Here is a 15100-nt window from a genome sequence, read left to right as displayed (position 1 = left end):
TCTTAACTGGGGAAGAAAAAATTACAAAGACATTAGAGTGCGGATGCGTTGCAGCCAGACTGGCTGACTTCACGGATATTTTTAGGCCCTATCCTAAGAAATCTGCCCTGAATGGCTTGTCTTCCGCCCCAACTGCTCAGGCTAAAACAAAATAATTGCTGTCATACTGCCTCAACAATTATTTATTTGTAGATCAAGGGACTGCACAGAAAAAAAACACACATTTTCACAGTTTTTCCTTTTGTGCCATTACGCCAAAACTTCGAGGCTCGCTTATGCATCTTATAGTGCGCCAGATAGTGGCTCATTTTGGGGTGGGGGCACCTTCAGAGATGAACCAGCAGAAAGGCTGCAATGATAGCCTGCAATGTGAACAAAGATGAGTGCATGCACTGAAAGAAGACTTAAAGGAGCATAGAAGGGTTGGCTTTTTTTTTTCTTTCTTTTTTTTCCCACTGCCTATCGATTCACCTTTCTACATCCCGCGTTTCTCTAAAAGTAGGCCAAAGCTTGCTCCCTCAACATGAGTCTCTTCTTCTTCATCCTGCGGTTCTGGAACCAAATCTTCACTTGTTGGTCGCTGAGGTTCAGCCGGTCGGAGAGCTCCCTCCGCCGCTGCCGGGTGATGAACTCGTTCAGCATGAATTCTCCTTCGAGCTCCGCGAGCTGGAGTTTGGAATACGGTTTGCGCTTCTTTCTGGTGCGAGTGTGCATCGGGTACCACGGCGCACCTGGAAGAGAGGAGACGAGCAAAAAGAGTGTTGAAGAAGGGAGGAGGAGGAGGAGGAAAGAGGTCAAAGAGCGGATTAGTCAACACAGTTAGGCTACAAAATCACGGTCATCTTCAAGGTTATGGCGAAGCTATGGGGACATCTGTTGTCTTAGAGGGGGACAGGTCACTCCGACAATCGTTTAAGCCATAAATGAGCGCAACTAGAGCGAGAATTGTGTCAGATGGGGAGGCAAAATCGAGAGAGATAAATAGAACTGCAATGTTTTTTTGCAAAGGCTGCCTTGCGCGTCTGCAAAAAATGCGAGCTGCTTGCTTTTCCAAAAGCTGGAAGTGTTTTGGTCACGATGATCATATCAAATCCTCTGAATATTTTTTACCACACGTCCTTTCTTTCATACATATTTTTTTTCATGCCCCTGCACGGAGGCCGCCATATTAGGCTAAAGCGAAGCTTTGCGTCACAGAAAGTTTTATTGTTTCAGTTAAAGCAGCATTAAAGCGATAATTAAGCCGTACCTGCAGCATTTACCCAGACTTATTTGCGAGTTTCGGGGGCGTATTAAACGCCTCGAGTCCACAGCGACAGATATTAATTCTGTTTACGAGTCATTAAAGAGGAAAACTCTCTGTCTTTTCGACGCAGTCAACCGAAGTTACTCTCCTCTTTAAATCGGCTCGCTAATTTGTGCTTAAAAGGAGCTAAATCAGCTTGCCTAAGCTGGAGAAATCTGATGATCTGAGCTGAATGTTTTGGACAAAATAAAAATGTGGAGACACCTATAGTTGAGAAGGGCTTTTCTGGGATTGCACGCAGCCACATGGTGGATGGGGTATTTTAGGGCAACCCCTAGTGGCGTGTGCGCACCACGCATGTTTCCTGCAGGCTAAGCAGGCTGCAAGATGTGCATCAAGACAACAAGCTCTCGGTAAAGAGAGCACACGTTTGGTCATATTATAAATAATGTAACAGTGCGTATATTGCGCCATTATCTTTAGTCTGCGCGTGAATAAAGGAGAAACACCCACCTCCGCCTGCGGCTATGCTGCCTGAATGGCTTCCCGGTGACACCAGGGTCTGTGTGTTGCTTGATGGAGGCTTGCCGCCCTCATTCAGCAGAGAAGAGCTGGAGTCGGACTCCATCGACTGACAGGACGGCGGATCCTGCGTGAGCTGCTCCGTCCCGTACTCGTATTTGGAGAAGGCGACGCCGCCCGCAATCCCGGCGTGCATCCCGTGGTCAGACGTTAGGGAGGATGCGTCCCTCGCTCTGTCCTCCCGTTTGAGGCTGCCGCTGCCGCCGTTGCCACCTGAGCAGGTCTCCCTGTTCCCGTTGTTGTAGTAACATTTGCCCTCCTCCGGTCTGGTGATCTCACACGACCGATTGAAGGATGGGTTAATAGACACGGGGCTGCTAAAGTAGGATTGAGAGTATCCATTGCACGGCTCCGAAGGGTTCCACGGGAGGGAGCAAACATTGTCCCTTCTCGGGTAGGAGAGAGACGGTAGCCCCGCCAGCTGTCCCCCTGAGGCTCTAAAATTCGGAAAGTAAAAGGTGTCTCCCGTGTGGATGTTTACCAGAGGTCCCACAAACCCTGGATTAAGGAGATTATGCTCGCCCATTTCCGCGGGCCCGACCAACAGCTTCTAGTTTATTGCAATCTGACATTTAACATAGTTAAACCTGGAGCCGCGCCTGATTGGTCTTCCCGGCACCACGTGGCCAGGCTAACTTGTGCTCCACATGGTACCACCCACTTGGTCCATCTCAGACAAAACAAAACATTAACTTCTGTATTACAACGGTTTATAAGCTTTTTAAAAAATACTATAAACCTTTTATTCAAAACGTGGAGTCCTGTTTTTTTCTCTGCGTGCGCGCGTGTGTGTGTGTGCCCAGAAGGGAGCCGCTTTCCCATTTGCACAAGTGGAACTGTCCACGGCCTCGTTTAATATCTTTATTTGCTGGCAGAAGTTTTCTTATGAAAACTGTTTTTTCTTCGGGGAGAGGGTGCGTGCGCGACTTCGTGTTTGCCCCCAAAAAATATGGTTGAATTTTGTGTCACATAAAACCGTGATGTCCCAATTTACAATCTTGTTTTAACAAAGAGACCGATCCTCGTTGCCCATATTTACAGTAACGGGGTCAGCGAGTTAAAGCCACTGGCTGTGTAAAAAAAAAAAGGAAAAAAAAGAAAAAAAAAAAAAAAGAAAGAAAGAAACGATATTCTACAAGGTTACTTTAAGAGCGTATATTTCACATCATATTCTCTAGTACACCTCACATGAGCAACTTTAACAGATACCTCCAATAAACGTTGCCGGCCAAACTCTGGTGGGATAGTTACACCTCTCGCAATTCTTTTATATGAATTTTACAAGATATCAGAGGGCACTTAACTGATTCAATCAGCGGAGAGGCCCTCTGCTTTATATCGCGCTAATTAGTTGATTTGTAGAAGCGGGCGTGAAGACACTGAGCAAATATGGGAGCAGGCATGGAAACTCACCTTTTTGCTTCAGTGCACATGATGAAAACCCACCCACAAAAAAATGGAGTTTTAAATAAGGTCGGTGTTTTACAAATTCTGGAAAGTACTGTTTCAGAAGTTTTCAGCGCGTTTGTTCATCCGCCTGACGCACAACTGGTACAAAAGCGGCGCAGTCTGGCTTCTCAAATATGTCCTTGTGATCAATAATTAAAGTAATATCAGCCCCATATTGAACTGGTCCCATGAAACACATCCAGTATGACATTTGTTGACTCTCTCTCTCTCAATGCAAAAACCTAGATGGGTGCCCCAAGATGTCACAGCTCAGAGTGTGGCTCTGTGATGTTAGTGTGCATTGAAATAAAGTAGAATAACATCAAGGACAATTAATCTATTTTAGAGGAAATAAAGGAGCAGAGTATTAAAAATTGATATAGGCTATTTTAATATATCTCAAATGCTGCGCTAATTCAAGTTCAAGACAAAGAGTCACGGTGCGTTGAACTTGATGTTGAACTCTAAAACTCTATCTCATAGGAAATGCCAATTATTCTCACACAAAAGGATCAATTATAAACCCACCTTTTTCCACATTTTACTGTATATAATGAGGGCAAACAGTGTTGATTCTCGTTAATAATGTGTCTAAAACACGCCAAAAAATCCCCTTATCTAACAAAGATGAATATCAATATAACACAAATAGGCCATTGATAATAATAATAAAAGACTGATTATGATGCCTTTAAGGATTGTGAGAAACGCGCATGGCTGCCAGAGGGTTGCACATGCGTGCTAGACGGCCCTAGTCTAATGCTACAAAATTTGCCAATGAGGTGTTATGTGAGAACTCCAGCATTCATTTAAACACTTGTTTGGGAACGACTTGCAAGTCAGCCGATATGTGATAGTGGTATCTGTCACTTTCGACCACGGATCTTCTCTCAACCAAAAGGCACCGAGCCGCGCTCTGGCCTTAAATAGAAAAGACGCATATCAGATGTTTTTTAACAGGACGGGCCGCTGGTTCTCACTCCCGGCTGCGGCCCCCTATCACTGAACATTCTTTCATCTAGTTAGTGAGTCTCGCAATGCGCGCGCCGACTCGGTCCAACAAAACGTGGGAGCGCAGCTACGCTCCTTCGCGGCTTCTCGTGTGGTTTGAGCGGCTACCAGAGGCAAAAGCCGACCCGTACACGGGAGTAAGGTGCAGGCTAGTAGCCACTTTACCTCGGGGGAGAGAGGGGGCCATGTGTTGCGCCTCCCTGCCTGTCTCTCCACGCCTCCGGTCCGCAGCTCCACGCAGATCCAAACAAATGCGCGTCTGCTCGGGTCATCTTTAGCCTCTGCTATCATTTCATATCAGACCCTGATATGCAACAAAATTAAAAACCATCTTGGTAAAATAATAATAATAATAGTAATAAAGGCAACCCGAGCACTGTCAAGGTCACTGTCTAGTACACTGTCTGCTTCACATTGAAATTAGCCGCCTGGAATCCACCGTCTTGCCCAGACAGGGCAATAGCCTAAACAAAGGCCTTTTCTTCCTGCTTTTCTCTCTTTGATTCTCTGCAGGCAGGTTTCCACAGTTATTGCCCTGTGCAAGCTCTGTAAAGCTCCCTTCTTATAGGGAAACAACCCCACCAGGGAAAGCTAAAGAATGCTCAGAAGTGCCAATATTTTTTGCTTAAAAGGTTGGGATTTTTATTTTTATTTTATTCATTTCCAATGACAAGCAACAATCAAGTTTTATTTTACACCCACAAACTCCTCCAGGGTTGCTGAGCCCAAAATAAAAGTAATATGCAAAATCACCACAATTGTCTCTAGAAGTAATTCAATCACAAAAGTACAATCGTCAGATTTCAAGAAGTTGCAGTAAAACAAACTCTTGACAATTCCTATATATATATATATATATATATATATATATATATATATATATATATATAGGAATTGTCAAGAGTTTGTATATATATATATATATATATATATATATATATATATATATATATATATATATATATATATATATATATATATATATCACGTAGAGCCATGGAAACAATATCAGAACAAGTTTCATTGTTTTCATCTAAGAAGTTGAACTTGACTGAAAGTGTTACAAAAATGACATTTTCGTGTAAATCAAGGCAACTGAATATTCAAACAGGAATAATTATGGTTTAAAATTGTATATGCTGCCTTGAACAGTTTTAAATTCAGGCAGTTATAATGTTCGTTTGTTTGTTTGTTTATAATGTGCGCCCCAAACGCGCGCGCCCGCGTGTGTGTGTGTGTGCGTGTGTGTGTGTGTGTGTGTGTCAGTACGCAATACGTCTTCATTCATAATTTTTGTAAACATAATTAAACGTGTAGCTCCTTCATCGTTGTGTTAAATATGGATGCTTAAATCAAATTTAAAATTGTAATTTTTTTCTGAACAGTTTTTACTTTTAATGATCACACACAGGGACACATGTTATAATTTTCAAGACAAGGTAACAATATTGTTAAAACAGACAATACTTCGTGTAATTCACAGCAGGATTGTGAAAATTTAAATAAATCTACTTTTCTGTTGAGAAACCAGCACGTAATGATACTGACATTAAAAAATGAAAACAAGAAACTGAAATTGCTATTAAATAAAGTTGCAATACATTCAAATTGTAATACACAAGGACAGAGGAAACTTGTCGTCTGTTATACGTGTGTTTTCTTATTTTAGCAGTTTTTTCATGTTGCTTTTTCCTTGTTCTAACTTTTTATTTTGCAAACTTTCATGATTATCTTAGTCATACTCTTGTTTTTGTTTGAGTTAATTCTATTTATTTTCTTGCTTTTTTCTGTTGTTTTGTGTGTGTTTTTTACTTCAACTTTGGTTAATTTCTGCAGCTTTTAAAACAACTGTAAACAAATAACGAATTGAATGTTTTCTTATATCAGAGCTTATGAAGCGCAAAACTGGGCTGTGTGAGTTTTCAAACCATCTATCTGAGCAGGAATCCCGGTTCAGAACGGTGAAAACAGTTGGTGCAAACGAGGCATTTGAGGAAACTCCTGTTATTATTTTTTTGTGCTGTAGCCGGATTTTTCAGCTTCAAAAGTTAAGAGAAGTTTTCCATCAAAACGTCAAAGAAGATCATGTCAAATAAATAGATGGATACAGCACACCGATGCATGATATCTGACGTGAGGAACTATGCTGCAATAGTGTGTTTAAATCAAAACTGTGGCAAAATCAGCTGAGTGGGCAGAATGCTCCATAAATAAGAAACACTTGAAGCACTTCCTGATATTTTCCTCTGGTCACCACCAGAGGTTATCAGCCCCCTTTCTCATGTCTTTGTCTGGCAGCGGCCTGCAGCCCTGACGACTCCTCACGTAGCCATGAACGAAGCAACTGTATTTACTCTTTCTGTGATTTGAAGGCAAAATCCGCGTTTGATTGGCTGAAAAGTCACAACATTTTTAAGATACAGATAGAAACGCAGCCAGTTGTCAGGAGCCTGGGAGCTGGAGCTTTTTCGTTGTTTGAGCAATTTAAATGTTAATCAATGGTGTCGGCTTTTTAAACAGCAGAAACATGCGATTGCAGCGGCGGGTAAAACATTAACACAACTCTCATGAAGTAATTCACGTTTTTGGAGATTTCCCTACAATTCCATATATTTGGAAATGCCCTACATAAATATGTCAAGTATTGTATTTCTATTTGGACGTTTTTTTTTTTTAAAGAAAATGATTAACAAAAATGAAAATGAATTAATGCCTCTCTTGAGACTGACTCTTAATCAAGCGTTAGAAATAAAGTTTTTACGCTTATTTTAGTTGATAATGTTATGGGTTGGGACTTGCTTTAAACCTCGCGTTTTCTGCTTTAGCATTGAATGCTACTGAATAAGAAATAAATAAGAAAACCACTCCTGTCATAACGTTGCATAATATCAAGAACTGAAACAAATATATTTTAAAAATAAAACTTTTTTAAAAAACTTTACTCGCCTGTTTGTAATATTGTCTACCCGCATAACAACCCATCTGCCTACGAACCAGTGTTGTTTACTCAATTTAAAGCGTTGTTTTGGTCAAAAAGTCATAAAACAAAGTCCAAGTAAGCCTACTGCCAAGATACGAGACAACCAGCCCTACCTTCGTGTTATTATTTCCTCCAGCTGCACTGATGGTGTGTCCGGTTGCTGCGGGTTGCTGCACATTGCTGCTGCTGGTGTGAGCCGTCAAAAGTCCTACCTGTCTGCCGTGGTCAATAACACACACTCACTCACACACACACACACACACACACACACACTGAAGCGCGCACACCTCGCCATGACTGCATAAAACTATTGCTGGCTCGCAGTGGATTAGGGGCCACAATACGTATTGTATATATATATATATATATATATATATATATATATATATATATATATATATATATATATATATATATATATATATATATATATATATATATATATATATATATATATATATATATATATATATATACACATATGTCAGCTTCTGCCCACTTCCCCAAAAGCTGAAACGAGCCCAAACGAGGACGCAAAACTCCGAGAAATAGTCAGAAAAACGCGGGTCAAAGGATATCGCTACACTTCCCGTTTTTATGAATTTATGGCATGCCATTAAGCCCCGGCTGTCTAGACGGGGGAAATAGCACCTTGTTTGCCCACAAACAAACCGCCGAGCTCCGCCGTCCGGCCCCCCTGTTTATTATTCACAATCTTCTGTGATGTCAAGGTCAAAGTGACCACATAGTCATGGTCAAGGGTAAAATCAGAAGAGCCAGAAGTTTCCACGCTGACTGCACACCCAGGGGCACAGACGAAGAAAATAAACATCTTCCAGAAGATCCGAAAAGCTGGAAAAAAAACTGACACGGCCCTGCATGCGAGCGAAATCAAACCAAATCTCAGCTGGTAATTAATTATTCAGCCCAGCTTTTAGTCATCGAAACGTCAGCAAAGTCACACTTAATGGGGCAATAGTTTAGACATTGACACTTGTGGACTGAAATATTCGTGCCAACGCCGTTTTAAGCCTAAAACTATAGCCTTTTTGGCATATACTAACTCAGCTTAACATTCATTCCAATTAAAAACCTAAATTACAGACTTGACATGAACATGTCTAAAGAAGCCCTAAAATAAACTAGCTCCAGCTTGTGTCTGATTCCCGGGGCAGCTGCGTGGACGTCAATTTAAACGCATTTTCCTCCAATCACTTTCAGAAATATGGTTTGTTGAAGTAGCATAACTGAGCTAAGGAGCCATCCAGGCAGATGCAAAAAAAAAAAAAAAAAAAAAAAAATCAGTTTTCCTCCTACAAACACAACACATCAAGATAGAGGCTCTTTGTAATGTCTTATCAATTAGTTAATCAACTGATCTGTATCAATACATGCGTGTGTATTAGTGTGCTTCACACAATCTAATTCCAGCAGCAAAACTACAGCTAAATTAAAATGTAGCCTTAAGTCGATCTAGTATCAAAACTGAGAATATGCTAAATGAAAACTATTATGTTCTTAATATTTAGAGCAGGTATGGGTAACAAAACAATGATTGTACGTATAAGCCTGCGGCATTTACGTGTCCCCAGATTTCGCGCACAACTTACCTGTTTGAGAAACATTGACGGTGATCCAAAACAGGATACAGAAGGAAGCGAATGCATATTTATATTAATGCTGAGGATATACTATAGTTCCACGATGCAAATAGACTACATAACAAGAAAACGTGTGTTGAACTAAGCAAACACTTTGTATTCGCAAATTAAACCAAGCTGTATGCATGGGATTACACTGACTTTGTCAGAATAGTTTTTTACATTCAGAAAGTGGAAAAAGCTGAATATGTTTTGGTGTGGTCAAGATCAAAGAGCATAGCTCGCTTTATTTTTCCGTCGGCTTTTACCGCACGTTTTACAAAACTGAAATTGGCACATAAACAGACTTTTGAGTGATTTTCCTCTCGTCTTTTGTATTTATTTATTTATTTCAAAATTTGGCTTGATGCACTTAGATTGCGCCTAATCAAACTTGACGCACTCATAAAATCACAAAACTGTTGCACCAGGTCATACAGACAAGAAATATTGCGGACATCTTGCTCACTTCCGCCTCACAAATTAGCAACATTCCATGCGTAATAACATCCGCACTCGATGCACAATATATTAGCTGGTAGTACTGGTGTAATGTAAAAAAGTACAGTGACCCATTAACATTTGCGCATCTCGCAGCGAATTGAAATTCTCCGATTGAGATGCATAATTGACTTGGATATGAGCGAGCATTTTCATAATCATTATTTATTTATGAAACACTGTTACCAGAACGCAATTCAACACCACAATACAGTTCACATACTGCACCAAAGAAGAAATGATACAGGCTTCGTATACACGGCGTGTGACCATGGCGCCAATGGTACACTGAACACGGTCATGGCAAAATAAAACGATTGTGCATTTATATGTAATACTCACTTTAATGGTTTACAATCATTCCAGTTGCATGACAGAAAAAGTCCTTCACTGATAAAGGAAAACATACAGGTTTATGATACTCCGGTACTAGATAATATGAATTAAATAATGGAGGCATTGCACTATACAGATTAACAACATAGCAGCCTATGTTTTAGCCCAGGCTTTACAGAACATATCCCACATAGAGGAGCATTGCTTTTGAAATTCAGACAATTTTCTCTCTCTTTTTTTCTTCTTTTTTTATTATTATTCTTTCTGACGAAAGTCTTCAATGTCAGTTGTGGAAACTGGTTAAAGTCTGAAGTTCGACTTATGTTGTCCATATGGCGATCATCTCTGAAATGACAACAGTTTCCTTTGATTTTGATCTCCCCCCGTTACAAGCACTTAGAGATGGTGTCAGTCCTTTGAAAGAGTCAGGCTTGGAGAAGGAGAAGAAGAAAGAAGAAGAAGAAGAAGAAGAAGAGGAAAAAAAATAAAAAATAAAACACGCAGTACTTGTCTTTGAAATACAGATAGTTTTAAATATTATATATTTATATATGTACATTCCTATAAAACAAAATCGAAGTGAACTTTCAACATTGTCACAGTTTTTAGAGGGTAATCTCTAAACTGAGAATCGGAGGGGGCTGCTGACGTGGTCGGTAGCGTTGGTTCGTGTTGGAGCTTAAATTAAAAAAAAAATTGAATCAAAACACACTCGACCAAAACAACAGCAAAACAAAAATGTTTGTCAGCCACGATCTTCGATGCGAGAGGTAAACAGATGGCGTGTTGGTTAGGGAAGGTTCGAGGGGCAGCCTCCGTCCTCATCAAGTGGTGTGGATGTGATTGTTCTTGGATTTGCTGACGAATTTCTTCTCCTTGACCCGCCGGTTCTGGAACCAGATAGTGACCTGGCGCTCCGAGAGGTTGGTGGCGGCCGAGATGCGCCTTCGCTTGTCTTTGGTGATGAACTTGCTGGCCGCGTACTCCTTCTCCAGCTCCTTCAGCTGAATCTTGGTGTAAGGAACGCGCTTTTTGCGCCCGCGACGGTAACTGCTGACTTCTGGCTGCAGGGGCACGACGTCTGCAAAAGAAGGGGGGGCAACAACAACAAAAAAAATCAGACTTTGTGCAAAAAGACAATAATGCACACGACCGGAGGGGAAACTGTAGTCAGTAAAATAAACCAAAAGAAAAAAAAAACAAAAAAAAACAATGGGGTCTAGAAAACAGCGTGTAAATGTGTCGGTGTGTGCGTGTGTGTATGGCGTGTGTACGAGAGGTTTGGGAGTGCGGTGTTGTTCTCAGGTGGTGCACCTGACATTTTGGGTTGTCTGACTCCGTCATTTATTCTCAGGAATAAAATATTTCCTTTCCGTGGTACTACAGAGTTGCACGTCTTCCGGCGGTTCTCCCTCAAACTACAGTGTACTTAATTTACTTTCTGATTAGATCTACAAGTCCCTGTAATCCATTATTTTTAATGGCATCTTGGATAAATCTGTGGTTAAGATAGGGATAGAAAAGGGCATTGCACCTTGTTTGCAGAGCAGGATTTCCGGGTTGGAAATCTACAAATTTCCTTCAAAACGTACAACTTATTAGAGGGTTTTTTAAAAATCATTCTAATGTTTACTTTTTACATGTATAAAGTAAAAATTATAAGGAAATTCCATGTACAAGAACTTGTAGTTTATTTGCACCGGTTTACACAGCCCAAACAATACTTGGATTATTATTATTATTATATTTATTTACTTATTTATTTTACTGTATTTTTTGCGATAGTTGCCTAGTTATGGTTACGTAAATTGCTAGTTTTCTCTCTCTCTCTCACACACACACACACACACACAAAAATAATAAAAATTTGAAGCTGCAAAATAGAAAGAGAAAAAAACATGGTACCGCTACCACTTTCAAGCAACTGAGGAACATAAAGATTTTTGATCCCTTCAATTCTAAAATCATGAAGCGGTGGATTCTATGTTGAGTTGTAGAGTTTTACCTCTACATTTTCATAGGGTATCTTGATTTAAACCAGTCTGTGGTCAATCACCTTTACGTTTTTGACTATGTGACTAATGTGCAAAACTGGTGTGGTGTGTTTCTTTCCAGTTTTTTTTTTCTATTTTCTTGCAGTTGTGCGGTTGTGCTCATGTGGGAGGACGTCACTCTGTGTGTTTGAGCACGTGTGCGCGCTTACTTGACAGCGTGCCCGGTGCTTGCGTGGCTCACTCCAATATATTTGCAACATAAAAAAAAATGAGAGTGGGGGGCTGCCGGGGCTGCAAGGGGGAGATGGGGGGGAGTCCCTATGTGCAATTAAAATAGCTACAGATTTCACAAAGATCATAAAGGCAAACTGAGCTGCCTGCTACAACGAGAGACCATTTCACTGCACCATCTCAAAATGCAAGCATTATAACGTGGAATGACTCGTGATTGTGGAGCATTTATCTGTCTTGATGGCAATGCAAATGTTCCACATGCATCCAGATTGGCCTGCATGCAAAAGACGCACCGCAGGGCGCAGAGATTTACTGCCACAGTCCAAACCCAGCAGGCTGTAGCTCAGTCACTATATTGTCATACAGGGGGCAAAGGTATGCAGCGATGCACCTTTATATTCTACGTGACAGCAAACCCTGTGCCATTCATCATGTGACCGTGCAAAGCACAATGCTCACAATATAATCAGAGGGTCCTGCAGCTGAAAAAAGTTGGTTGATTCTCACATTATTACGCACTCATTGTTGCACATCTTCACACTATTTCATTTTAGACAGAATATTTAACATTTAATTAAATGAAACCACACGCACTAGTCTGTTAACGAGTGCATAGTCTTTTGCCCACCATGACACGGTGAAATTATGAGACATTCTTATTGATTTTAACCCGTTGTTTGTATGAAGTTTTTCCACATAGAAGAGACATTTCGGCACAAAATCAAATAAATACGAGCTAAGCGTGTAGATGTTAACGGAGAAAATTTGTCTCTCTGCATTTGAATAATGCTCTTAAACGTGATGACATTTCTTAAAATATTTCACAAACCTGCTTTGTGGAAATTATTGTTAAAAAAATAATAGTGGTACATTCATACCTGGGAAAGGTGATTTCCAGAGATGAGTTGACTGCGTTTGCTCTTTAGAGCAGTACACCTGTCCATCCCAGCCGTTGGAGAGAGCCCAGTGCTGGTAGCCCTCCATGGGGATCAGGGCGTCATGTCGCGGCTCGGGGTGGGCGCTGATCCCAGGCACTACCGACACGTCCAGATATCCGGGGACGGCCTGGTACGAGCTGGCGAAGCTCGGGTAGAAAGCAAACTCTTTCGCCCTGGTGGACAGTTCTTCCGTGGGGAGAGCCGTGCTGGGTTCCGCGTATTTCTCCGCCGGGTGGTACGAGCAGGGCTTCTGCTGCAAGTTCACGTTGTGCGAGTGGGATAATCTACAGCCGTAATATGGGTTTCCAAAAGGGTAGCCGTAGCTCAGAGAAGCGCTCGAAGACGTTTGGGGAGCGGGGCACTGCCGACCGCTGTCTGGAGAGGAAATATCCGAGTAGACGGAGCCCTGATGGGTCGCTATGGAGCCAGAATGTCGTCCCAGCGCGGGGTGCGACATCAGGTCCCTGCAGTGGGTCGCAGGGCAATTACCGCTCAGTCCCTCCATTGTTTGGCTTTTATTCTGGCTGCTTTCATTCGGGCTTTTTTCATAAACGTACATCAAGGTGTCCGCCCAGCGTGGATGCAGAACCAGCGAAGTCGTCATATCACGGGCTGCCGATGCTTTTTAAAAGTCGACTACTCCAAGACGGACACCTCATTTCCAACTACATTTTACACCGAGCGCATGCGCACACCGGGCCCAACTGTGTGTCCACTTCATTAAGAGCCTGGCACGTGATACGCTAACAAGTCCTGCGAGATTGGGCTTGAGAGCAAGGGCAGAGCAGCTCCTTTAAAGACCCACTGCCTCGCATGTCACCGCTTTCCCCCCCACAGAAAGCCGAGTCACACCATTGGTTTAAGTCAGCTAGACCAACACCCTTAAAGGGAAGTTCGTCAGACGCTGAAGAGCGGGGGCCGAAGGAAAACAATCTGATACATTTAGCCGACTCTGAGATCTGACTGAGAATGTATACCAGGGTTGTGATACATGAAGCACTTTACACATGTAAAACATGATGCATATTTATTTTATTAAATAATGAACATAATGAACGCATTTTGGTCGGAGCGCAATGCGCAAAAGTTCAGGTCAGTGCTTTACGCAAGCAACATGTTCCTGCTGAGACTTGTTTTGAGTATCAAAATGCATTTTATTTCAATCAGTCGACTTTAGTTTATTCTAAAGTGAATGCAGTGTTTTAGAAACTGTGAAATATTATTGCAAACGGTGTGCATCATCGATGTAAGAGTCCCATAAGCATGTTCCGCATTAACATGGAAAGAATGCTTATCTAATCCAAATCTGTGCATCAATATTCTATAAGAAAATGCTTCAACAATTACTAATAAATCGTCAATAGTGTTACCACTGAGGAACAAAGCAAATGAGAACACGTCAAAATCATGATTTAAAAAAAAAAAAATAAAAAAAAAAAAAAAAAAATATTGAATCTGCAGTCTGCGTGTTTATGCGTGTGCTATGAGTATGCAGAGGCATAGCTTTTCCCCCAAACTGTGCAAACTTTAAGGTGTTTGCATGAGTGTCGACTGCACCGCATCAACGGCACCAGCAGCAGGACGAGACGGAAGCTGCGCAGGTAAGACACCAGCGTTACAAATATTGACTCAGATCTTTGCTCAGTTCGGTTAGAAGACATATTTAAATCACTGACGATCAAGAATCTGTTATTGTCACCGTGTTTTACCACTGTCAAATTACCTTTGAGGCAGACGCCCGCTTAGAATACACACAAATAACATGGCATGCAGACAGCAGACTTAGTATTTAGGTTTTTTTTCTGTTTTTTTATTTATTTTTTATTTATTTAGCCGGGCGACAATGAACGCCGCCCCGCATTCCTTCAAGTGAAACAATTTCTGATACCTGTGTAAACATATGCTTTAATTCAAGGCTCCCTGGTTGTTGCTTATTGAGGAAAAAAAAAAAAAAAATACGCGTTCAACCAACTCGTGATGATTCTGGCACGCTGGGTTATTATTGGTACTAGTTGTACTCTATTACTCACTGTTCCCTGCGACACAAAGAACAACGGCTGCTTTCAGTTGAAGTAGACCACAAATGATATTTAACTGTAACCCATGCTAAAAATGTTGCTCTAATTCGCCCAACAAGTAATGGCTTGCTGTTTACACACGCCATTGGTAACAGCTCCAATCAGCGTCAA

General features: G+C 41.4%; 2 protein-coding genes across 2 annotated transcripts; both read right to left on the bottom strand.

Annotated features, from left to right (window-relative positions):
• Positions 1–453: 453 nt before the first annotated feature.
• hoxc12a (homeobox C12a) lies at positions 454–2405 on the bottom strand. Its single transcript, XM_012866498.3, has 2 exons — positions 1760–2405; positions 454–731 (listed from the first exon to the last, which is right to left on the bottom strand). Exons 1-2 carry the CDS (start codon positions 2352–2354, stop codon positions 493–495), a joined length of 834 nt encoding a protein of 277 aa, XP_012721952.1. The 5' UTR covers positions 2355–2405; the 3' UTR covers positions 454–492.
• Positions 2406–9733: 7328 nt separating this feature from the next.
• Positions 9734–13683, bottom strand: hoxc13a (homeobox C13a). The gene is made up of 2 exons (XM_012866475.3): positions 12852–13683; positions 9734–10826 (listed from the first exon to the last, which is right to left on the bottom strand). The coding sequence occupies exons 1-2, from the start codon at positions 13513–13515 to the stop codon at positions 10570–10572; spliced, it is 921 nt and encodes a 306-aa protein (XP_012721929.1). The 5' UTR covers positions 13516–13683; the 3' UTR covers positions 9734–10569.
• Between the last annotated feature and the right edge of the window lie 1417 nt (positions 13684–15100).

The sequence above is a fragment of the Fundulus heteroclitus genome, chromosome 1 (assembly GCF_011125445.2).
Source record: "Fundulus heteroclitus isolate FHET01 chromosome 1, MU-UCD_Fhet_4.1, whole genome shotgun sequence".
Lineage (NCBI taxonomy): Eukaryota > Metazoa > Chordata > Actinopteri > Cyprinodontiformes > Fundulidae > Fundulus > Fundulus heteroclitus.
Note: the sequence above shows the minus strand (reverse complement) of the source record. Positions and strands in the feature narration are given on the sequence as shown.